The sequence below is a fragment of the Pinus tabuliformis genome, chromosome 6, assembly GCF_031772625.1.
Source record: "Pinus tabuliformis cultivar Carrire ecotype Pingquan chromosome 6, CPIR1, whole genome shotgun sequence".
In the NCBI taxonomy this organism is placed as follows: Eukaryota; Viridiplantae; Streptophyta; class Pinopsida; order Pinales; family Pinaceae; genus Pinus; species Pinus tabuliformis.
Window position 1 is genome coordinate 1,680,573,426 of NC_142292.1, and position 25,295 is coordinate 1,680,598,720.

General features: G+C 40.3%; 1 protein-coding gene across 5 annotated transcripts in view; it reads right to left on the reverse strand.

The window, feature by feature from the left end:
- Positions 1–25,295, reverse strand: part of LOC149265413 (uncharacterized) — an 80,078-nt gene that overhangs the window by 47,670 nt on the left and 7,113 nt on the right. For 3 of the 5 annotated variants that reach the window (XM_089429389.1, XM_089429384.1, XM_089429382.1), the window contains 7 exons: positions 22,862–22,999; positions 20,003–20,121; positions 19,651–19,801; positions 19,261–19,373; positions 18,579–18,662; positions 18,426–18,474; positions 18,221–18,327 (listed from right to left, as the gene is read on the reverse strand). In XM_089429389.1, coding sequence (XP_089285515.1) covers positions 18,221–18,327; positions 18,426–18,474; positions 18,579–18,662; positions 19,261–19,373; positions 19,651–19,801; positions 20,003–20,121; positions 22,862–22,963 — 725 coding nt within the window. In that variant the 5' untranslated portion in view covers positions 22,964–22,999. Of the gene's footprint in view, positions 1–18,220; positions 18,328–18,425; positions 18,475–18,578; positions 18,663–19,260; positions 19,374–19,650; positions 19,802–20,002; positions 20,122–22,861; positions 23,023–25,295 lie in introns of all 5 variants that reach the window. The other 2 variants (XM_089429391.1, XM_089429393.1) reach the window with 2 other exon arrangements.

The following is a 25,295-nucleotide window of genomic DNA, read 5'->3' on the forward strand; positions in this document are numbered from 1 at the left end:
TATAAACAACATTAAACCACAGCATAAGAATCAACACATGAGAGCAAGACATGTAGACACCTGATGATCCAGGTGGATAATTGGTGGCCACCTGCCTATTCCACTTGGACCCCCACCATTGTTTCTTTCAGTTTCCTTAATTGTAGCATGGTTTACTAATTTTGGCAGTTTTCGGGTCCTAAACTTTTGGAGTCATTTTAAGGCCCTAATGGGTGCTTTTTTGGAAAATGGGCAAACTCGTAGCCAGCGGCAAAGGTTTGCAATGGAAAGTTGTAGTCCTCGAATAGATCTTTCTAACGAGGTTTCGTATGCATCAAACAGACAGATTGTATGCCAATGTTACAACCACCGGAGGTTGATGTACAAAATTTATCCCAACAGGGCCCATAAAATTTTGACACTTCATCTTCTAGGGTTAGGTTTTCGGATGTTTAGGGTTTTCCATTGTTTCTCAATAATAAAAATGCTTGTAACAAGGGACACAAGATATAGGCACATGCCAGGGCAAAACCCCCACCGAAGGGAAACCCAATCAAGATAATTATTCCTTTCAATAGTATTCTTTGAGACACTTCACCCTAGACCAAGACCAGACTTTCTCTCCACACCATGTCAGCCTCCAAGATCTTCGACCCCTTCCAACAACTTCGACTAGGGAGCAATTTCCAGCAACATGCAGCTCCTGGCAATAGCAAAACCCTAGGAGACTTAGATCTCCCAAACCAGACCACGAAACACAGAGAGAGAGACACCAAAAGCTCGATTTTCATCTTCTCTAAAGACTCCCCCAAACTCACACTCCTTTTCTCGTTCCAGCAATAGACTTTGAAGTTCGCACTTCCCAGGTCTTCTAGAGATATCGAATTACTTGAGAGAGTGAGTGCTCCAAATGACTTCGACCTCCTTCAATATATAGGCTTCTTGTGGGTCAAATGGGGGTCTTTAGGCCGACTTGATCTTCCTTAGACCGACATGATGTGGAGGACACATAATTCATATTTGACTTGATACAAAAGTTTTTTACATGATCTGAAGGCCCAAGAAGGGTCTCTTCAAATGTACAATGACTCTATAAACTCAATATTAATCCTAAAAGTCAACAATGGGGACTTTGACTAATATAACAATGACCCAAGCATGAAACTTGTGCTTTAATAAGTCATTGTTACAATAACAAAAATTATTTTCTTTATTCTTTTGACAAGTACATTACATAATGATTCAAGTACATTATTGAAGACCAAACATAGTTACTTTTTCCAACACTTCCTCTTAACTAGGGAGATATTAATAATGTACAAATACAATGGAAGATCATGAACTATATGAAAACATGAAGAACCTTTAGGGGAAAACTACATTCCTGTCCAGGGCAATCTATCCAACCAGTCACTCAACAATTTAGGCACTGCAATGCCTTGGACTAGATTCCTAACCAGGGTAATCTATCCAACCAGTCACTCAACAATTTAGGCACCACAATGCCATGGACTGGATTCCTAACTAGGCAATCTATCCAAGTGGGACTAAGGTGGAATCAACCTTTTAGCCCCTCTAGGTACCATCAAGCTTACTTGCTAACCACGAACCCAAACATACAGGTGTGTATCCAAAAAACTGAGCTCAATAAACAAAACCACCTTTCCAATTCCTAGATTCTTGATATCAACACATAGTGTCAGCCTGATGTCTCCCTAGGCAATGCTTCACTCGCAAAGCCTCAACAAATCTCTTCCATTTCTTTATCATCAATACAACCACCAATATCTACCAAACCCAGTAGGTTCCTTAGATATTCAAATTTTTTATTAGGAAGAGTCCTTGTCAGTGTGTCTGTTACCTGTTCGTCTGTCGGAACATATTCTAACTTCACAATCCCATCCTGCACCAAGTTCCTAATAAAGTGGAACTTATTATTGATATGTTTCGTCCTCGAATGAAACACGAGATCTCCAAACATCTTGATACAACTTTGATTATCACAATTAATCACAATAGGACCCAGATACTTTTTGAACAAGTCTGTCAGAAGCTTCCTTAACCAAACAGCCTCTTTTCCTACTTCACATGCAGCCACATATTATGCCTCGACACTACTCAATGCAACGGGATCTTTCTTCCTACTCATCCATGAGATCATAGTAGCTCCCAGACTAAAGCATCCTCTGGTAGTGCTCCTTCCATCAGTCTCACTGCCACCCCAATCAGAGTCTGTGAAGCCAATTAGCTTGACTTCCTTACTATCATACTTTAGGCAGTGATGTATAGTGCCACGAAGATACCTCAATATATGTTTGGCAGCTATCCAATGATCATGACAAGGCTCCAACTGAAACTAACTAAGAATGTTCACTGCAAAACATATATCTAGCCTAGTATTTACCAGATACATTAGGGAACCCACCAAATGACGATATGAGGTAGGATCCACGAGACTCAAGTTGGAGCTCCTCAACTACTTGAGGTTGGTGATCATAAGAGTAATCATCGGCATGGAGTTCATCATCCCAAATTTTGCAATAACTTGATGATGTAATATCTCCCCAGGTCTCTGCTATACCTCTAGACCTAGGTAGTAATGCATTAGTCCTAGATCCTTCATCTCAAATTCGGCTGCCAACATTTTCTTGCATTCTTGAATTCCTTGTTCTATACCGGTGATGAATAGATCATCCACATATAGTAGAATAATGATTGGCTCATTATTCACGGCCTTGATATATAGATTTGAATCAGCAGCACTTTTCACGAACCCAATTCTGAGAAGATATGCATCCATTCTTGCATACCATGCCCTTGGTGCTTGCTTCAAGCCATATAGAGCCTTCTTGAGTCTGCAAACATGAGAGTCCCTGTTATTCACTTCAAATCCTTTAAGTTGTTTGATGTACACTTCCTCATCAATGGTTCCATTCTGAAATGTGTCCATAACATCCATTTGATGGATACTCCACCCCCATTGTAGCAGCTAGTGAAACCAATGATTTAATGGTAGTGTACCTTGCAATAGGTGCAAATGTTTCTTCATAGTCAATGCCTTCCTTTTGAAAGAAGCCCCTTGCAACGAACCTTGATTTGTACTTGTCTATACTTCCATCAACAGCATGTTTGATCTTATAGATCCACTTCGATGTGACAACTAATTTGTCACTAGGTCTAGGAACGATTTCCCAAACCCCATTCTTCATGATGGATTGATATTCTTCCTACATAGCTTTCTTCCAAACCTCTTCTTTCTCAATTTCCTGGAATGTAGATGGTTTGGCTTCAATCAAATTTGTCATATATGCAACATAACCAAAATACCTCTTCAGTTTCTTACTTTCCTTGGAGGATCCTTTCACAGCTTCATGTCCTTCAACATCTTCTAATGTAGCTCTCAACCAATTGGGCCTCTTCCTTGTGGTTGGGACAACCACCGATTGAATAGGCTCACTTGGTCCTTCTTCTTCATCATTTGCAGTAGAGTTCTCATGAACTTCATCTTCTTCAAATACGGGAACTTCTTCGTCATCAGAATCAATAGGAATATACTTTGATTTCTTGTAAGCTTGATTCTCATCAAATATGACATCCCTGCTTACTTCAATGTATCTTCCCTCCTTTATGTAGATTCTATATGCTTTTGAGGAAAGACTATAACCAATGAATATTCCCTTAATGCTTGTCGAGTCCAACTTCTTTCACTTGTCTTTCGAAACATGGACATATGCTGGACTTCCAAATATGCAGAAACGATCCACACTCGGCTTCTTTCCTGTGAATACTTCCTCAGGTGTAGTATTGTTAAGACTCTTATGAGGACTTCTATTTTGAACGTACACGCCATTCATCGCTACTTCACCCCATAACAACTTCGGTAGATCTTGATCAAGGAGCATAGTTCGAATGCCTTCTTCAATTGACCTATTCTTCTTTTCGGCCAATCCATTTTGTTCGGGATAGTAAGGAACAAAGAGCTCCCTCTTAGTGCCTACATACTTACAATATGCAATAAGCTATTTAGAGGTGTATTCCCCACCATTGTCAGACCTTAGAGTCTTTATCTTCTTTTCGGTGAGGGTTTCCACCTCATCCCTAAACTCCTTGAACTTATCAAATACTTCTTTAGTTTTGAGTAGGTAGAGACATGTCTTCCTTGAATGGTCATCAATGAATGTTACATAGTAGAGATGACCTCCAAGTGTCTTGTCAGACATGGCCCCGCATACATCGGAATGGATGACATCTAATATTTCTTTAGATCTAGATTCACTATGATAAAATGGCTTTCTAGTATGCTTCCCCAAATAACATCCCATGCACACACCTTCATGGTCTAACTTCAAATCAAGGATACCATGAACCAATTGACTAAGAGTAGGGATGACCCTATGATGAAGATGGCCATACCTTCGATGCCATAGTTCAATGGGACTTATTTCCTTGTGAACCAGAGCTTGAGGAGATAAAATGATAACCCAGAAAAGGATTCCTTCACGAACTCCAATAACCCTAGCTTTGTCAATACTAGAGTTCTTTCCCCAAACCAATATTTTTCCATCAACAAAAGCAATTATTTCCCCTTTATCTTCTAAATAAGAAATAGAAGGTAAATTCTTTTTCAAACATGGAACAAATAGAATGTTGTTGAGATGCAGCTTCGATCCATTGTCCAGCTTCAATGATGTAGATCCCATGCCTCTAACAGCATAGCTTTTGTTGTCACCCAATTCCATTGCATGAGAGGATGACTCCTTTGATAGTGTGTGTAGTTGCCTACTTTCACCTGTCATGTGTCTCGATGCTCCACTATCAATGATCCATGCATTGTCATCAATAAAGACCCTGTAAGGGCAGCCAAGAATCCATGACTCTTGGCTTTTGTTGAATAGGTAGTAGATGATCTTCTTGATCCATCTTCCAGTAGAGTTGAAACCCAATCTTATTGTAGTACACCATAGAGGGAGAATCCATGCCAACAAAGTGATCTTCGACTTCTCTAGACCCTAGCTCTGATTCCATGTTGGAAAATCATGGATATTATATTAGGGCTTGATTCTCCTTTCTTGTTAATTACTTGTGAGTGTGTTGGCTTCTTTTACTTTTATTATCTTATCTTTCATCAAGCAATTATACATACATGAAGATCACAAAACAAAAGACAAAAGTTATAGGCACATGCCAGGGCAAAACCCCCATCGAGGGGAAAACCCAGTCAAGATAATTATTCCTTTCAATAGTATTCTTTGAGACTCTTCACCCTAGACCAAGACCAGACTTTCTCTCCACACCATGTCAGCCTCCAAGACCTTCGACCCCTTCCAGCAACTTCGACTAGGCAACAGTTTCCAGCAACATGTAGCGTCCATCAACAGCAAAACCCTAGGAGACTTCGATCTCCCAAACCAGACCATAAAACAGAGAGATAGATACACTAAAAGCTCGATTTTCTTCTTCTCTAAAGACTCTCCCAAACTCACACTCCTTTTCTCCTTCCAGCAATAGACTTCGAAGTTCGCACTTCCCAGGTCTTCTAGATATATCGAATTGCTTGAGAGAGTGAGTGCTCCAAATGATTTTGACCTCCTTCAATATATAGGCTTCTTGTGGGTCGAATGGGGATCTTTAGGCCGACTTGATCTTCCTTAGGCCGACACGATGTGGAGGACACATAATTCATATTTGACTTGATACAAAACCTTTTTACATGATCTGAAAGCCCAAGAAGGGACTCTTCGAATGTCCAATGACTCTCTAAACTCAATATTAATCCTAGGAATCCACAATGAGTCACACAAGAGAGCTGAATACAAATTTGGGGCCACCAAATTATGAGACATGGAAACAGAGTTGCATGTCTTGGATATGACATTGAATGTCATGTCTCATATGACTTTGATTGATGTGGAGTCACCAATGGGTGGATCTTCAAGTGGACATGGCAACGATGTTCCCACTTCTGGAGAGGATGTGGAACTTCTTAGTAACATGAATGAATACATATTTGATCATATGTAAAAGTAATTTATGATGGTGTTTTAACTTTTAAACTTTTAAGTTTTGAACAACCATATGAATTATGAATAATGATAGCAGACTGTCAGTCATAGTTCATTTTGTACTTTGTACTATGTAGTATGCATTATTAATTTTGGTGATGATGTTGTAACTTGTCATGTTGATGATTGAAATTTGAAACAGAAACTTGATGATATGTTGAATCATGAAGGTTATAATAATCATTAATGATGATGACAATGTTTATGCTAAATTGATGATGTTAGATGATAATTGATTATGTATTTTTAGATATAACCTAGATTCTAAAAGATGAATGGTAATATGAAATTATTATTTTGTTTTATATGTGTGTGCATGTGTTGTTTCCTGCCGTAACATATTCATATTTTTTGAAAATTTGTCATATCCGTTTCAAACCATGTATCTATAGTCGTTCCCATATCCGTTCCCGTATCTTTTTCAGTGCAACTTAGCCCACGACCCTTGCCACATTAGCAAGAATCTTCCATGTGGAAACCAAGTGCCTTTTTCAACCTGCCACAACCCTCGTGGCCAATGTGGTCCCATAACGTCATCGCACCATAGCCCCTTCATGTTGTCATGCTTTACCTCTTAGGCCCACTCTGTCTCCAAACTCCCGTGGCACGACAACAATATTCATGCCATTAGACGAGAACATTTCTCGTCTCGTGCCTCCTATTAGTCCGCAACTATACCACTTGTGTGCACACAACTTCGCCCTTTGTGGGGCATTGTGAATATTCCCAATAAGTCACGAAGGCATTCTTCATTAAGTGGCTTCCGTTAACTCTACGAACTCCGTCATTTTCACGGCCCGCTATGGAATGACACCATTCTCTACTCCGCAATCTTACAATCTGCAGTAACATTAGGGTGATGTCATCCTTGTTACGTGGCAATCCTAGAAGGTGCAACCTCAACTTAAATCCCAAGTGCCACTAGCATCCTAGCCCTCCATGCAAAGTGTTATGTTCTCGTTCAATGACAGAGGATCTTTGTCGTGCTCTTTGTCTATAGCGCTGACTTCCCCAATTTAACAAGAGTCCTCATCGCACCTTTGCAGTGCGACAACAAAATTGGAGAAACGAGACAGAAAACTTCTCATCTAGTGGCCTTCGTCAATTGCGCCACTTTCAATGGGAAATCACCTAACTCTATTGTTGCGACGCGACATTAATATAAAACAATAAATAACGAGGATTTCCCCATCTCATGCTCAGTTAACTCAGCGCCTTAGTGTCCTACAGTGCCCACATGGAAATTCAACAGCATTCACACAACCCGAATGTAGGCCTATTTCCTGCGAGCCAATTCCAAAGTCTTAAGGACATCAACAATCACGCTTAGCCATCTTGACTTATGCAATGCAAAACCACAATGTTAGACTGCAACCAATCATACACAACATAACCTTACATGGTCTAGAACAAGTTGTAATGTCCTTGAACAACAGAGCTCATCAACTCTAAGTCATGGAGGCTACTACTTCATTACAACATACAAATCGTGGATATACACACACACCACAACAATTCCATGGAAATCATTTAACCATCATTCACAGTATGATTGATAGGTCTTCACCAACCTTTACGGTACATTTATTCAAGTTATGCATGCATAACATATAATGGACATCAAACACAGCCACAGTTTGCTAATCACATTACAACCAAACATGAGCATTCAAATAACTTACCATTCGAGAGTATGTCAGCATCATAGGGATCTGTAGTCCCTTACATCCATGATAGTCATTCACAACCATTACATTGAAATACACAAGAATACATGTTCCTTATTATTGGCAATGATACACCCATTACCACAGAATGACAATAATCATCATTGTTGTTAACTTGTTACATAAATATACACAAGTACATAGGTAAATACTCATTTTAGTGGGTAAAACATTGGCCACTTAGGGAGGGACAGACTTCAACTTTCCTCCCAACCGTAGGCCAACTACATTGCTCTTCTTTCTTGCATGTGACCGCCTTTGAACAGGATTCAAAACTTGAGGAATAAAGCACTCAAGGGAATTTCACACTATTCATTCACAACAAATAGGAATTTAGAGTCCATAGTGCTTCCACCTACAATCCGACAGGAATCCAAAGCACATTGTGTCTCCACCCATATAGTCACTCCTAGGAAATCAAAGCCACAATGTCTACACCCAACAACCACTTACAAGAATCCAACGCTTGGTGTCTCCACCCAATTACACTACAGTAATCTAGAGAACATAGTGCCTCCAACTGCAATTTGGCACAGGTCCATAGCACACTACGCATCCACCTAATAGCTTCCACGAGAATCCAGAATCCACCTTAAGGATCTCCACCTATAAAACCAAGAGAAGTCCAAGGATGACCAGTGTCTCCACCTATTGTGCAGGAATCCAAAGTCCACTACCACCCTAGCTTCTCATCACCATAGTTTTACCTTTTACAATATCTCCCAACTAGCTCTCATGTATGAGCATGCGTCGAGTCTCATCCAGATCATTCACGCCCTGTTATTGCACAGATGTTCTTGCTAGCGAGGGTGAAAGAACAAGTGCATACTATAAAGGAAGCACAAGGACTTATGCTTGAATGCATTGAGAAAACAATGCCTTCTTTACGAGGGTGTCCTCTCTTTTCCCATTCCCTTCCTGTTGCATGTTGATTGACATCCCCTCGTCCTTACAGGTCGACCACATCCTTTTCTTTCCCCCAGGCACCCATATGCTAGTGTAATAAATTGTACAATATAACAAGGATGTGGATGAGGTTTAATTGTGGCATTCAATACTTTGGCTACTTCCTCAAGCCATCTAAGCAGCTCCTCCTCCCAGAGCACTAAATCCATGTTCTCTCTCTTAATCTAGTCATTTCATATATTATCAATATTAATTACAATTACACATGGAAATATTTACATGAGGGGTAACCAAAAAGGATTGTCACGGACCCTACCCCCTTCGAGGAATATTCTCCTTAGTGTTCTATGGTCGAACACAACTTCAACCATGCCCTATACCACGCATAATTTTTCACTGATAGCTTTATATACACAGATTTTTTCATTCATTTACAGTCATATTCACATTTGCTTAACCAACAAACAAAAATGGGTATCATACCCTCATCTAATCATCCATATCCCATGTGGCCTCATTTGATCCAAAGTGCCTCCACTACACCTTGACCTGCTTGCTTACTCATTTCCGGAGCATGATCTTTCTCCAAGCCAAAATGCACAATGATTCTAGCTGGAATTCTCCCCTAGAATCCACCTGTATCATAGACCAATCAACAACATGATTGGAATCATGCACAATTTTTTAAGTTAAGAGGCATGGAAAACATCATGAGCTTTCCTTGTGGGTGGTAAAACCAATGTATAGCCACTAGCCCCACTCTTTCCAGGATTTGAAATGGCCCACAAAACCATGGTGTCAGCTTGCCACGGGACCCAATCTTCAATGAAATTTTCCTTGGTTTGATGTGGAGGTCAACATGTTCCTCCACTTGAACTCCTTTTGCATCCTTTGTTGATATGTGTAGCTCTTGTGCATGTCTTGAGCTATCTTCAAGTGTTGTCTGATGGCAATTACTTCTTGTTCCATTTCCTTCAACATATCTAACCTAATATGCACCCTATTCACTGGATTATTCCTGTTGATATGTGTATTGCACTTTCTACCATACAGAGCCTCAAATGGACTCATTTTTAATGATTATTGGTACCTATTGTTGTAGGCAAACTCTACTAAAGTTAGGAACTCTTCCCACCTCCTCAACTAGTGCATGACATGCATTCTCAGCATGTCTTCCAACACTTTATTGACTCTTCCAGTCTGCCCATCTGTTTGAGGATGGTAGGGTGTGTTGCAGGCTAAATCTATCCCAAAACCAACAAACAATGCCTTCCAGAACTTGGACGTGAACATAGAATCACTATTCGAGATGATCTTATTGGGTGCACCATGCAATCTCACTATTTCCCTTCTAACAATATGAGCAATATCATTTGTATTATCAATGGATTTAACTACCACAAAATGAGATACCTTGCTCAACTTATCTACCACCACAATTATGGCATCATGTTGCCTAGCTATCCTTGGCAACCCAATAATGAAGTCCATTCTAGAATAGGGATTGGTTGCAACAATCTTGCTGGGTGTCTATGCTCCATTTTTACCTATTGGCACTCCACGCATTTAGCAATATATTTTTCCATATCCTCTTTCATACTTTACCAATAATATAACTTCTTCATAGCTATTATCATTTTATGATAACCTGGATAACCAAAATATGGTCATTTATAAAACTCATTGAAAATGAGCTTCTTGCAATCACCCATATAAGGTATATATTATATACCACCTTTCTTTGAACTTTAGCAGGCCATCCTCCATAAGGGAGTAGTCCTTGCTTAATGCCCCTTCAGGCTCTTGCTGCAGGCATTCTTTGATTTGCTAGTAGTGCTCGTCTTGTTGCATTCCTTATTTAATGTTTTCTTTACTGTCAAATTCACAAGTACTAACAACAACTATATGAGCCACTTACATTCTTTTGTTAAGTGCATCAGCAACCTTGTTCTCCTTAACCTTTGATGTACTTAATCACAAAGTCAAAATAACTAATTAGGGCTAGCCATCTCGCTTGTCTCGCATTTAACTTGGGTTGATCAAATAGGTACTTCAGCCCTCCATGATCTATTAACAATACAAAATCCCTTCCGAGAGATAATCCCTCCACATCTTCAGCGTATGGACTATTGTTGCCAATTCCAAGTCATAAGAAACATAATTTTGCTCATGCTCTTCTCGACAATAGTCATGGAATTTCTTCAAGGAAGACATAGCTAAATTGCTTTATTATTGGGTGTTCTTCCCAGTTATTACTACTGTGAAAATCCTTGAATCTAACACATTAGAAACCCTTACTACAATTACTGGTTTACAATCTACTACTTGTTCTTTGCATTAATAAGTTATTTAATTTCATTAACGTCGATGTAAACACCATTGCAGCCTACACAAATATACAGATCATGAACTGAAATAAACTGAGACAATAACACAAGGGACACCGTTATTTTTGGACAATCGTTCCCGGAAAAAACTAATTCAGGAAAATTGGTGCAACATATAAAGGGTTGTATTATTAGGCAGATTTCATGAATACAACTAGGGCGCCAAAAATGGCTCACCCAACAGAGAATATCATCGGTAGTAGTACTTCTATCCAAAGACAGATATTCCGGTAAATTAGCAAACAGATGATCAAAACCCACAGCGACTCTAGTTGTTCCCTATGCTCGACTGCGAAAGCTACTACAAGCACTACTCTGGAACTGCGTCACTCCTCCAGGAGCTATGTCACCCTCTCCCAGCTTAGAATCTGTCGATCTGCTCCCAGCCTACCCCACAGAATCTCCCCAGCACTGCTTCTGCGTCTCTCTGCGTCAGCTTTACAGCCTCTGCGTCAGCCCTTCTAGGGCCTGCATTGTCTCTCTCGGCACTGCACTGCCTCTTTGCTATGTATGAATTGCCCCTCGCTGCAACTAATCACTTGCTCAATTTCCTCAACAGACCTCGCCCAAGAAAATCAAACTGACTAATCTCTCTTGGTGCTTCTCCAACTGACCCTCAAGCCTCCTCTTATACTTTTCCTGTTGATGAATCGACGATCGTGATCTAATCTCTAATCAATGGCTAAGATTAGAACTGGCTTGATCCTCGTCACTTAGAACCTTCTCACCCATATTTTTATTAATACACATTAATATTTTTATTTTCCCAAGTTTAGACTTAGGAACCCATTTTAGAGATAGAGCACATCCGATGCTACCCAAAATCAACACTCCCTCTCAGCAAGGAATGTTCTCTAGCAACACTTCACCATAGAAGCATTACACTGATCCACTGCATCGGTCCTCTGTGTTGTTGATGCTTGGCCTACTGCCCTTCATCCACTAAACTGCCCATGACTTTGCCACTGCCACTGCTACATTTGTACTACAGCTCCCTCTCAAACAACTGCCTCATGTTGCCCATAGCACTACCACTGCTAACTGTTGCACTGCAATTCAGTTGTTGAGAAGTTACCAACTGAAAACTCACCCAAACACTGACACGTTGGTCAGTATGGATGCCTCGTTATGCTGAAGCTACCTCTACTGCTATTCTGTGTTGACCCTCTGTTGCCATTGCATTGCTGCAAACTGCTCTGTGCCTCTCACATTGCTACAACATCCACTGCGCTGCCTCAAACTTTGGCACTCTAGCTCTGCCATTGTTGCTCCATCACACCTCTCTCCAACCGACAACCATCATTATGCTATTGTCGTTGAGGGCTCCCATAGCCGTATGTGATCCAAGAGTTTGGGCAACTCAAGGATCCTGCCCCTTCTTCATGTAGTCCTCTAGACTACAGCTCGATGTCGCCTCACCTCTTCTTTAGAGGTGCATGAGCACTCATGGCACAATCACCATCATCCTAGACATCCTTCTCAGCATTTGTTGGAGCAACCTTTGAGTCGGAAGCCTATCCCTTGCCTTTCTTCCTAGGGCACTAAGAGGCATAATGTCCCAGTGCCCCAGAATTGAAGCATTTGACCTTGGAGATGTCCTTCTTCCTCTTTTGTAGTCCTTGTTGTCCCGCTGATGCAAGAGGTGCATCCTCCTCCTCCTCCTTTTTGATTCGAACTCCCTTACTGCTACTCCCCGCCTTGGTCAACCTCTTGAGCTCTTCTTGTCGAAGAGTTGCCCACATCTCCTCCCAATTGGGGAGAGTCGCTCTGCCCAAGATGCTTTGGACAAACGTCTCCCAGTCCTCAGTGACTGCATTCAAGGTAGTCCTGACCATGAACTCTGGATCTAGTGTAAACCCCACGGAAGTAAGTTGGTCATGAATCCCTTGCAACTTGAGAAGGAAGGGATCTATCTCGTCTCCCTTCTGCATCTGATATGACCTCAGTTGATTCTCCAATAACATCTTTCGTTGCACAAAAGAGCCTTGGTATAAGGTGGTCAAGGTCTCCCACATCTTCCTTGCTTTTGTCTTCTTAGCAATATGTGGTATTACATGGTCCTTGACCTCGTCTAGGATCATGCATTTCGCCTTCGCTTGGGCTTCCTCATACTTATCAACTGCATTAGGGTCAACCGGGATAGCTAATCTTTCAAGGCATAGTCCTTGATGCGATGTTTATCCACGACTACTAGGATCCTGGCCTTCCAGATGACAAAATTGTAGGCTCTGTCCAATCTGTCCTGATCCCTCAATCCGTTCATTGCCATCTCTGCTCCTCTTCTCTAGACTCCCTCTGCGTCCTGATTTCCCTCTCGGAAATCCACCGGCCAACTGTCGAATCATTCCTCTCCAATCCTCCTTTGCTGCTGCAACCCGGATCTAGATTTTTTGGCTAGAAATCTATCAAGGTAGTGATTCCCTCTACCTTGGTTCAGTCCCCTTAGACACTATTCTGCACCAACAAAAACAGCATCCCACCAGCTCCTTAAATCAAAATCTACACAGCTCCCTTGGCCCCGACAACTCGAAGAATTTGAGCCCTTTAGGCTCTGCGCAATCACAGCGTGGGTTGGATTAGCACTTCTCGACCAACTGCGTCAATCCTTCTTGGCTCAAAAAGATGACGTGCCTTTGCATGAGCTTGATCTTCCCTCCTCTGCGTCTGTGTTGGCCCTAATAGTTGACGCAGCTATTGCGTGGGCTCCTCCCAGCTACTGTGTCTCGCTCTCCTGGCTCAAAATGCGGACGCATGCACTGCATGAGCCCTTATGTCACCTCTTCTGCACTGCGTCACTCCTTCTGCCTCTCCAGCTCTGGAACAACGTTGTCTCTCAAGAGTCAAGACAGCTACTTCTCTGCTACAAATTCTCAAATTTCTCGGCTGGTGTCTTCAGCCGCCTATGATCTGTAACCTGGCTCTGATACCATGTGAAAATTCCTGAATCTAACACATCAGATACCCCTACTGCAATTTCTGGTTTACAATCTCCTACTTGTTCTTTGCATTAACAAATTATTTAATTTCATAAACATCGATGTAAACACTATTACAACCTACACAAATATACAGATCATGAACTGAAATAAATTGAGACAATAACACAAGGGACACCATTATTTTTGGACAATCGTCCCCGAAAAAACCCAATTCGGGAAAACCAGTGCAACATATAGAGGGTTTGTATTATTAAGCAGATTTCGTGAATACAACTAGGGTGCCAAAAATGGCTCACCCAACAGAGAATATCCTCAGCAGTAGTACTTCTATCCGGAGTCATATATTCTGGTAAATCAGCAAATGGATGATCAAACCCCACAGCGACTCTGATTGTTCCCTATGCTGGATAACAAAAGCTACTCCAAGCATTACTCTAGAACTGCATCACTCCTCCAAGAGCAATGTCACCCTCTCCCGGCTCAGAATCTGCTAATCTACTCCCAATCTACCCCACAAAATCTCCCCAACGCTGCCTCTGAGGCCTAGCGTCAACCTCCTCAACTTCTGCATCTCACTGCATCAACCCTCTGCGTCCTTTGCATCCTCTGCGTCAACTTTACGGCGTTTGCGTCAACCCTTCTAAGGCTTGTGTTGTCTCTCCCGACACTGCATTGCCTCTCTGCTATGTATTCTTCGGCCTCGGATGAAAATCCCTTGCCGAACTTCCTCGGGCACCGCAACTGATCATTTGCTCAATTTCCTCAACAGACCTCGCCCTAGAAAATCGAACTGATTGATCTCTCTTGGTATGTCTCCAACTGACCCTCAAACCTCCTCTTATCCTTTTGCTGTTGATGAATCAACAGTCGTGATCTAATCTCTAATCAACAGCTAAGATTAGAGTTGGTTTGATCCTCGTCACTTAGAACCTTCTCGCCCATATTTTTATTAATACACATTAATATTTTTATTTTCCTAAGTTTAGAGTTAAAACCCATTAAAAATATTAATTATTTTAATAACTCCTCATCCGAGTGGAATTTCTACAAACGATTTCTGGGTTCTGGAGATCTCATGTGTTCTAGCCCCTCCATAAAATTTCAAAGCTAGAGCACATCCGATGCTACCCAAAATCAAGAACTGCTACCTTGAGGATCACTGGTCACTTGGACAACGAACAACTCACATTTCTTCTTGCTACACTACCTCAATTACAGCACATTGATTTGCTAAACTGTCATCGGCTTCACTTTTCCCTCAACATCACCCTTTCCCTTGTTTTGCTAAAGCATTCAATTGATTTGTTGAAGCAATCAAAGTTAGTTCCATGGTCTATCAGTGAATCCATAATGACTAATACGTCGTATGAACCTAGTGGTAATAAGCTTAGATTTGCAGTTGTGGGTATCAATGTTGCAAACATCGGGATCGGGATAAATCAGCAAGGCCCCTAAAAACCAAAAAAATCATAAAATCGGGAAAATATCGGTAAAAATCGGCAAGCATCGGCAAAACTAGGATACCATAAAAATATCTTTAAAAAATGGCAAACATCGGCTAAGCCATAAAAACGTGATTTCGAGATAAAATCGGGATGTTATCGAGATGTTCGCAACACTGGTGGGTATACTGCTTATCACTAATAGGCATGATTTCACCACATACTAAATTTGTTTCTTAGTCCCTGTGGCTAATTGGACTAGCCACAGTGTGTCATGAGTTGTGCTCTACAAGGCACACCTCTCAGAAATCTTAGGGCTAACATAACTGAAGTTAGAACCTGGGTCTATTAGAATTGTAACCCACTGGTTATGAATCATACCTTCCATCTCAATCATGGATGTTTAGTGATCAGCCTGCCTATTGTCCAAAGCAGGATAGATCTGTGGCACACTCTACACCACGTCCTTCATAATCTCTACCTCTTGCACATTGTATACTGTTGAACCATTTCTTTGTCGTTGTCAGCAATCTCTCTACCAATGGTTCTCTCCTCACGTCCAGCATTGCATGGGTCCTCCTTTGAACCTCTTGGCTTCAACTCCAACAGGTTTAGTGAATCAATCCTCATCGAAAAGAGTTCTTTCCTTCTAATACCCATCCTTGGCGAAAGTGGCAAACTTCGCATACTTCGCATTTCCTCTCACAGACTTCTGGCCTTTCCCTTGGAAACTAGATTTGCCCTTTGTTTTCAAATTAGTCTTGAACTCGGGTTTGTGCTTTGATTGCTTGTAGCAATACTTCATTTTCCTGATGGGATCATCCAATGTTTTGGACTCATTGAATTCTATTTTGTCCCTAAATGCCTAGGGCAATCCACTGAAGTATCTTTGAATATTTGTCTTCTCATCCTTGATGTAGGGTATGCATCCCAGTATCTCCAAAAATTTGGTTGTATATTCATCAGCTAACAATTGCCTGAGTTTGCGCTCATGTAAATTTGACCTTACTATCATAGTATTCTTCAGATGGATACTTCTCCCTAAAGTACCTTACAAATCTCCTCCAAGACAACTCCTCGCTAATATCTTTCACATTCCTCAAGTCTTCCCACCAGATATCAACCTTTCCCTTCAGGTTGAAGATGGCTACTCTTTCCTTCATATTATTAGAGTAATCATGTACCTTGAAGTACTTCTTCATTCTGAGCAGCCATGCCTCTGCTTCCTCGACCTTCTTCACTTTTATATCGAATGTAGGAGGCTTTTCCTTATTAAATTCTTTTGCCATGAAATCTCTCCCTTTCCTTCTGTGTTGGTAATATCTTTTGGTGGCAGCACCAGACAGCCTTTCATCACTGTGTGACCTTTCTAGAATGCTTAGGAGTTTCACCTCTCAGTGTATCCTCACTTTCTTGCCCGTCTTTTCTTGGATCTGTTGCCTTCTTCTCCATCAGTCATCAATTCATGCTTTCCGAGTTTTGATGGACTTTTTCAGTCTTTACCTCTTCCTAGGTGGTTGACACCTAGATCATGTTACCTTTGCCTCTGTAAATCTGACAGGCTCTGCAATATGATGGCATTTACTTCTGCTTTCTTCTCCTGAGCCACTACAAGCCTTTCATTGTCAGCCATGTAACTCCTCAGCTCAGCTCTTGTGCTTCTACTGGTGTCCATCCAAGCAGGTGAGACTTCCTCTACCCTCTTTCCAATTGATCCTTCTTGAAACTGGTGACATTGATCAGGGTTGTGCCGCACCATCTCGTTGCTCATTCATGGCGTCTTCTTATGCGCTGTCATAGACACAACTATTAGCCAATCCATAATATAAATAAAACATGTTCATCATGATCTTGGTAAATCTGCCAAAGCATATGACTAGGAGGATATCTGAAACACCAACTTTCAAGTTTGTACACAAATCATAATCGAAAGATACAAACAGCACACATTGCACACATCAAGCAATCACTAGAAATCTCTACACCCTGTAACAAAGCTCCCAATCTATCTGTCTGAGCCCATCCATTCCAAGCGTTGAACATGGACGCTCTGATATTCCCTGTACCCCCAAGAAGGTGTAAGCAATGGTGATCTCAATCTCAACACCCCGATAGTAGAAATGTAAGTCTATAAGACAATTCTTCAATGCATTAAAGATGAGAACCTATGTTTTACCTAGGTTGACCGTCAACTATCAAAGATCACAACAGTTAGACAGTGCATCAATCTGTCTTTGTAATCCCTCAGAAGAAGAAGCCAACAAGACCAAGATATCAACAAAAAAGGAGTGAAATCAGCGCCTGGTGTAGAAGACAACCATCACCCTCCTAGGTATGCTCATGTAGGAAAGATTCCAACTCATCAATATAAATCCTAAAGAGGGTTAGCAAGAGCAAGCAACCCTGTTTGACTCCGATGGTACTATGGATGAAATTGAAAAGGGCCATTTGCCATCTTGAGCCATCCCATAGTGGACATTTAAAGCTAATCCTGATGCAGGTACAACTAATTGAGGAGAGTTTATGGCTTTGTACTATCTTTTGAAGTGGGCAAATGCAAAGGCTGTACACTCACTAAAGATCTTTGGGGATTCTCCTCTGATCATTCATTACAACAAAAAGGCTGGGCACATATTAATAATATAGAATTAGCAAACATTGACAGCCAACTAAATGATATTCTGCAATCCTTCACTCATATTAAGGCTTGACACATCCTAAAATGCCATGATAGCTTCAACTTTAGATAAAACAGGAAGAAACAATTATGCAAAGTACCTGATGTTTTCAAACCTCCCACATTTTGAAGCGAGCTCCTCTTTTGTGAAACTATCTTCTTCAGCACCCACATCATGTAAGTACAAACAATCCGGATTGTTGCAAGGCTGAAACCAGAAGACATCTCTTATAAAAGAAATATATAGAATAAAGATTCCTACAGACGCTGGAGTAAGCTAGAGAAACATAACACAACCAGGCATACCATATTTTTCAGCCAGGCATAGCAGTACTTTGTGGTGCCAAAACATGCTCTGCAGATACCTCATTACAAGTTAGAGTAAAATTAACGCAAAGATTAAACAGGTACTAAGGCACAGAAAAACAAAACGCGGCAATCCTGCATCTTCACATTTACCGCAATGGTTGCCCTTCAAGTATATAGCCATTTACTGCCTGAATACACCGAAGAGCATCCTCCTCCTTCATAAAAGTAATATATCTGAAATACAATAAAAACAATTTCAGTTTGCAACACATACAACTTTACAAGGAATGTTAAGGAACAATATAGAAACCAATTCAGATGTGAAGCAGAACAAGAAGATATAGCACAAACAATTTTTAATTTTCAATTAGTTCACATAACCCAGATTATATTCAATTGAATCCATACCAAAACCTGATTGCATGTAAATCAGTAATTAAACCAAATACTGAAGCACACAAGCTTTAAATGCAAGAAAACGTAGTGTTCCATATATGCTTAACATCCATTACTGCATCTTTCATCATGTTTCATGCTCAAATCAAAGTCAAACAATAAACGTGCACTACGTATTCAAAAACAATGTGCAACCAATCAAGAAATAAAAAAGAGTGAAACATTAATTCTGTAAAAAGACTTGGACCTGAATTCTTAAAAAAATGCAAAAAATCCAAAAATATTACAAATCAATGTGCAATCGCTCACTCAAAGCATTCACCCTTTTAATTGCATAAAAAGACAGTCTCATTTCTTTCATTGGAAAATAAAGTTCAAATCAAAAAGTAGGCAACCTATAGTTATGTACAACAATAATGGATATAGCTGAACTTACACACGTGACATCGTTCCAATTGTAGAATGCTGAGCACTGTTGGAGCTAGAACAAGAAATTGACACCTTTAGAATTTTTCCATATTGCCCAAAAAACTCCCGTCGCTCAAGATTCTAAAAATGGCAATCCATAGAAAAACAAACTTACTCAAATGACTAATATGCTCAATATGAATAACAAACAGGACCTGACAGTCCAACAATTTTCTAAAAACTGTTTAAATGTGGAAATATGGGTTAAAAATTATGCATCCATGGTAGTTTCCAAAAAGACGACAAAACATGTAAAAATAAACATAGTAAACTACTATGTGTTTAAATTTCCAAACAGTTTACACACGTAAACTATGCTTCAATCCAAGCATTGGCAACTAGTAAAATGATCGTGTACCTTTTCATTGGCTAAGCTGGGAGGTATGCCAACAACATAGACAAGATTTCTCTGAATGACACGAACATCACTAAGATGCTTACGTGATTCAGCTACTTTTGCCTTTGATTTATGAGACTTATGCTTCTTTTCAAAATTAATGTCTGTCAATCTGCACCAACGTAAAAGGTGACAATAAAATGAACAGTAATACTCTGATTCTGCTCTATTGAAAGCATATTGAAATAATGAATCATGCAATCAGCTACATTAATACGGAAGGAGAAATGATGTTCTTTGCAATAATTACCAGTATCAAATATAATCTCATAAATTTCTGTAAAGAAACCAACTCTTAAAATATTTTGCATACCTCTCACGACTCACAGGCATTCCAATTATCTTTTCCTTGTTGTATGGTTCCCGACAAGCTGGGCAACGCCTGTCCTTCTCTGCCATATCCATTATGCGATGCCAGCACCACACACAAAGCTGCAAAGGAAGACGACGTACAACATATTTAACTTCAAAACTAAAACCAACAACTATTACAAGATTTACTGATATCACTAACCATGAAACCCAACGAGTTCTGGTAATATTTCAGATATGCTATAATTCAAGAGATTACTGGTACTGATTTTACCTAACAACCACATCAGTAACACAGTTGCTAGTTGAAATTCTGAAATATTTAGAAGATCTGTATGAAATCAGTCAGCAGATGTTTATAATAATAATAATCTAATTATAAGGTCACCGCCAAGAAAGACACCAAATTGGGGTATAAGACCCTGTTAATTTCACTAAGCGCTGGTATTGATCTTTGATTTAGATAATTGCATTTCTTTGTTTTCATGATACATTTACCCCATAGCATTCAATCATCATCAACAATTATAAAAACATCATTACAGCAGTGAAGCATAAAGGATCACAAGAAGAAAACCATGCATAGAGAGGACACCGAGATTTGGTCAGCGACCAGGGCAAAACCCCACAAGGGGGAAAACCCTCAATCAATTCTTCTTCTTCTATTAGATTATCATCAATTGTTCATAAGAGAGGTACAAGGAACAAATATCCTGAGCCATAAATTAGGCTGAACAAGGCCTGTATATGACTTGTTCACAACTTCGTTTGTGAACAAGTTTCGTTGTCAATACAGCCACGCAATACTGTCATAATAACAAAGGTGATCTCTTCATTAAGCAAGGTCAACAACATATGTAACATAGAAGATCACTGTAATATCACTGTTGAAGTCACTGTCTTATATGCCATCAGTTGACATACTCTCATTAGGGTTACAACTCATTGTTGTTGCAACATATAACGATGCCTTACACACCACTGCATAGAAATTATGATGCCATATTTAACGCTGTGATCGATGCTAACAAAATCGCAGAGATACCATGCCAGATGCCAACTATATTGCAGAGATGCTGATGTGAGATCAATCATGGTGCAGAGATGACATATGAACCAACGCAGAGACAGAGATGCCATATAAATCGAGAGCAAGACTATAAAAAGATAATATCCATAAGAGCAAGATCATGGAATCAATACAGTGATGACATACCAACTGTGCAAGATCAACAAATCAGGAAACCTTTACAGTATTTCCATGCAGAGAGCATATGACAGATATGGTGAGGCAGAGAGCAAAGACTAGTATGCCAATTAGAGAGACAGAATGCGAATGTATAAGCGGTAGTCCTGTAGCATGAGTATGAGCAGTAGTTCTGTGGCATGAGAGAGAGCGATAGACCTCTACGTCCTCAAACGTCCATCAATTGAAAAACTTTACTTCAGGCTGTGGTAAAATGACCACCATGGTTTCTCCTTCTTCTCCTCTGCACACCTAGATTCTGCGAGAACAAAAACCGTGCAACACAGCCTCTCCAATATAACAAAACCTCTGTGAGAAACGCTCTCCGCAAGAATAAAACAGAGGAACCCTCAGAACCATTGTGCCATCCGCGGTGTATTGGTGATCAATCTAATGGTGTATTTATAGTTGCTTCTATGAAGGGTCATGTCCCTTTAGGGGAGCCGACATGAAACCTTTGAAGCCGACTTCAACCAATTTCAAATTTTCAATTTTCCCTCCAATATATTGAAGCCGACATATGATGACATTAAACAACTCATTTTTATTTAATTACTTGAAATATTTTGTAATCAATTGTAGGGTAGGAATTTCTGCCTAGCTGCCAATATTAACAGACCCCCTTGCTTGTGGGACAAAGGACCTGCCTCCGTGCAGTGACTGCTAAAGTCTACAGAGGTGTACATACTCTACCCCCTTCTAGATTTGAACCTCTTAGGAGGAAACACATGTTCTTAACCATTAGGCCCACTCAAGCTATACCAGCAGCAAGGCATCTTATCATGTTGCCTGTGATAGAAAGAATATATGTGGCACTCGAAGACTAATTTGCCATCTAAAATAAGAGACTTAGTGAATTATGCAAAGAGAAGTAAAGATGTATATTCTTTAATATCCCCCCAATTTTAAAATAACTGTTCTAAGGATAGAGAGCTCCGAAACCTCGAACAGCAAACATGGGGAGTCTTGAATCATCTGAAAATGATTTGTTCCAACAGCCAAACATGAGCTTTATCAACTACAATATGCAGATTTAGATATCAAGTACAATATACAGTATCAATCTATAATATATAGTATATCCTATATACACACATATGAGAAATGATCATGAGAGGAAAACCCAGAAACTCCAGACAGCTATAATACCTTAAACAGATATTAGTAAATTACATGAAAAAATCTGGATCACAGACACAGGGCAGAAGAAATAACTAGCTACATTGCTCCCCTATGTCAACTTCAAAACAATTCATATGACTTCAAAAACCAAACTAAAGTGAATGCATTCACAACCTTGAGATCAATTCACAAAATGCAAAAATCTTAGACATGACCCAGCACAAAACTGAGTTGACTCTAAATTCACAACTTACCTTTTATTATTCTTGTTACATGTGCATACCTCTGGCCTACTTTAGTTATTTTTTATGCATGTTGGACAGCTAACAATTCAAAACTTATCAGCTTAACCCAGATGTATATGGCCCCACATCAGAATCCAAGTTTAACTTCACCAATCCCATAGGTATAACTGAGAAATTACTTAAAAATACATTTAGCAGAAAATACTAAATAGAGAGCAAATGAAAAAATAACAGCTGAGAAGCAAACCTCATAGCCACATTGGCAAGGTTTTAATTGCTTATCTGTCGGATCCATTTCCTCGGCACAAAGTGGGCACACGTTATCCCAATTGTCACTTGCTTTCTCCATGTCTATCTTTGTATTTAGGATCTCTGCGACGAATTTCTGATAACATAACCAAGAAAATACTGTAACATAAAACAGAGACACAGGAAATATAACATCCACTATAAACAAAGCATGCATAGAATTAAACTAAGACATAAACAAAATGAACTTTATATATGCAAATCAATTGATAGCAAACCACTTCTTGAGTGCTCCAGATTGAAACTGAAGAAACAAATTAAAAATTAAAGTAGGTGCATGGTTCTTCATTCCATACACATTGGTGGTATAGAATTGGGCTGTCAAAGATATGGGTAATTATGGACAGTCCCAAAAGGCAAATCCATAGCACAACACAAGTGACAACTATTTAAGTGGCCTTAACTTGGGGTGGGTGTTAACCAGACCCAATCTTAATTTCTTAATTTTTATATCATTTATTATTGAAAATACATGAATTAATTTTAATGTGTTTTGAAGAGAGAAGGAAAAATAAAGTCCAGAAATGTACAAAGCAGTTCAACAGATAATATGACCAGATAATTCATATTGGCAGATACGAAAATGGACTAGATAGACAAACTTACTTTGGAACAAGGATTAGCAGAAGATTTCCTTGGTTTCAATCTGTTCAGTTGTTGCATGTGTAGGAGAGCTAAATAACTATAACTGCATGCATAGGCATCATATACATAGGAAAAAATTGATGGCATGCATAAATACACAATATGTACCCTCCACTGTCAATACTCTAAAACTAAATGTCATATAGATTGAAATACTAATTGGCAACAGGCCTTACATGCTAATAGCAGTTGGCAAGTACCCTTGAAATTCAGACTAAGTACACTCAACTGAAATCACCTAAACTCAGCTAAACTTGCTGTTGAATTTGCTAGAAAAACTGGGTGCAAAAATTAATATATTACATATCCTTTAGTAAAATTTTAAATATTAACTTTTTTGTCAAATTTAAATATTGGATGTAAAATTACCCGGATGCGGGTGACAATTGGACTCATTTGGGAACTTGCGATGGGGGGCAGCTGTTGTCCTAAGGCGGTTTGTCAGGACGGTATAATAAATCGTCCCTGCCAAGCATTAACGCAGGTAAGTCTTGAAACGATAGCTCTGCAGAAGGGGGATGGCCTCAAGCGAGGCAAATTGAATTCCATGTATGCTAATTCGTGGAGTCTTGGCTCTGCTGCATCCAGAATGTTCAGCACCGCGTCCTATTTATTCAAGCTTATGAACCAGGTAAGTTATTTGAGGTCTTTTGTTAGGAGGTTGTCTGAGTATGGTAAGGAGCCGAACGCTGGCGGTGGGGGTAGCTGTAAAGGCCTAACCTCTGCTCAGACCGCGCGTTCTTGGCTCTCGTTCGAGGAAGGATTGGTAAGGAATCAAAATTGGGTTATCGCTGCTATTGAGGAGGATCCAAGTGCTAATTTCAAGACTCTGAGTCCTGAATTTCCGCCTTCTACTGTTTGTAAAGTGAGTTATCCCCTGCTTATGGCGCCGAGACAGCGAGGAGTCCCAAGGCGTGGAGGGGTATGGGGAATTCGGCGTCAGCAAGAGGCTCAGGCAAGAGCAACTCCGCCGATTGCCATGTTGGAGCCACCGTCTTCTCCTTCAGAGGAGTCGGACCCCTTAGACAGTCAGGTTCATACTTCTCGCTGCACTTTTCGATGTCGGAGAAACCAGTCTCGTATCTCTCTGCTGATAACGGTCATTGCGACGGAGGAGGAGGAAGACTCGGACAGTCAGGAAGAGGTTGATAGGGAGCAGGAGCCAATTGATCAAGCTCGGGTACCAGCAGTAGATGAAAATATTGACAATCAAACTCCTGATGAAGTCTACCTTTTGGAGCCTGTATCTGGCTTGGGTTCGCCTCAGCAACTGGATCATGCGCCTCAGCATCCTGTTTGCTTCAGTAATCAGCTCACCAACCGTCTGGAGACGAATGAAGAGGCTATCAAGCCGGGAACTGACAACACTGAAGAGGCTATCAAGCCTTCGAAGGTTTAATCTATGTTTCTTCTGCCGCTTAATGAACCTGTTTTGGAATTCTGAAGGGATACCTTCCGGTTTAGACGGGCCCAGCTGTCTGTTTTCTGGTAGTGAGCCCTCAAGAATTCTCAGTTCTTTAAGAATCCTGAAGTTAATGGGCCCTCTACCATCGTTTAGTATAATGTTTTCAGCAGCAGGACATAATCGATATGCAAAATCCTCAAATCATGCTGCTGCTGCTCTTTTGCAAGGATCTTTTTTTGTAAGCCCGAAAGCCACCAGCTATAGCTCTGCTCTTTCTTTCTGTTATTATCTCCATCTTTGTAATTCAGGTTGCCATGAGCAC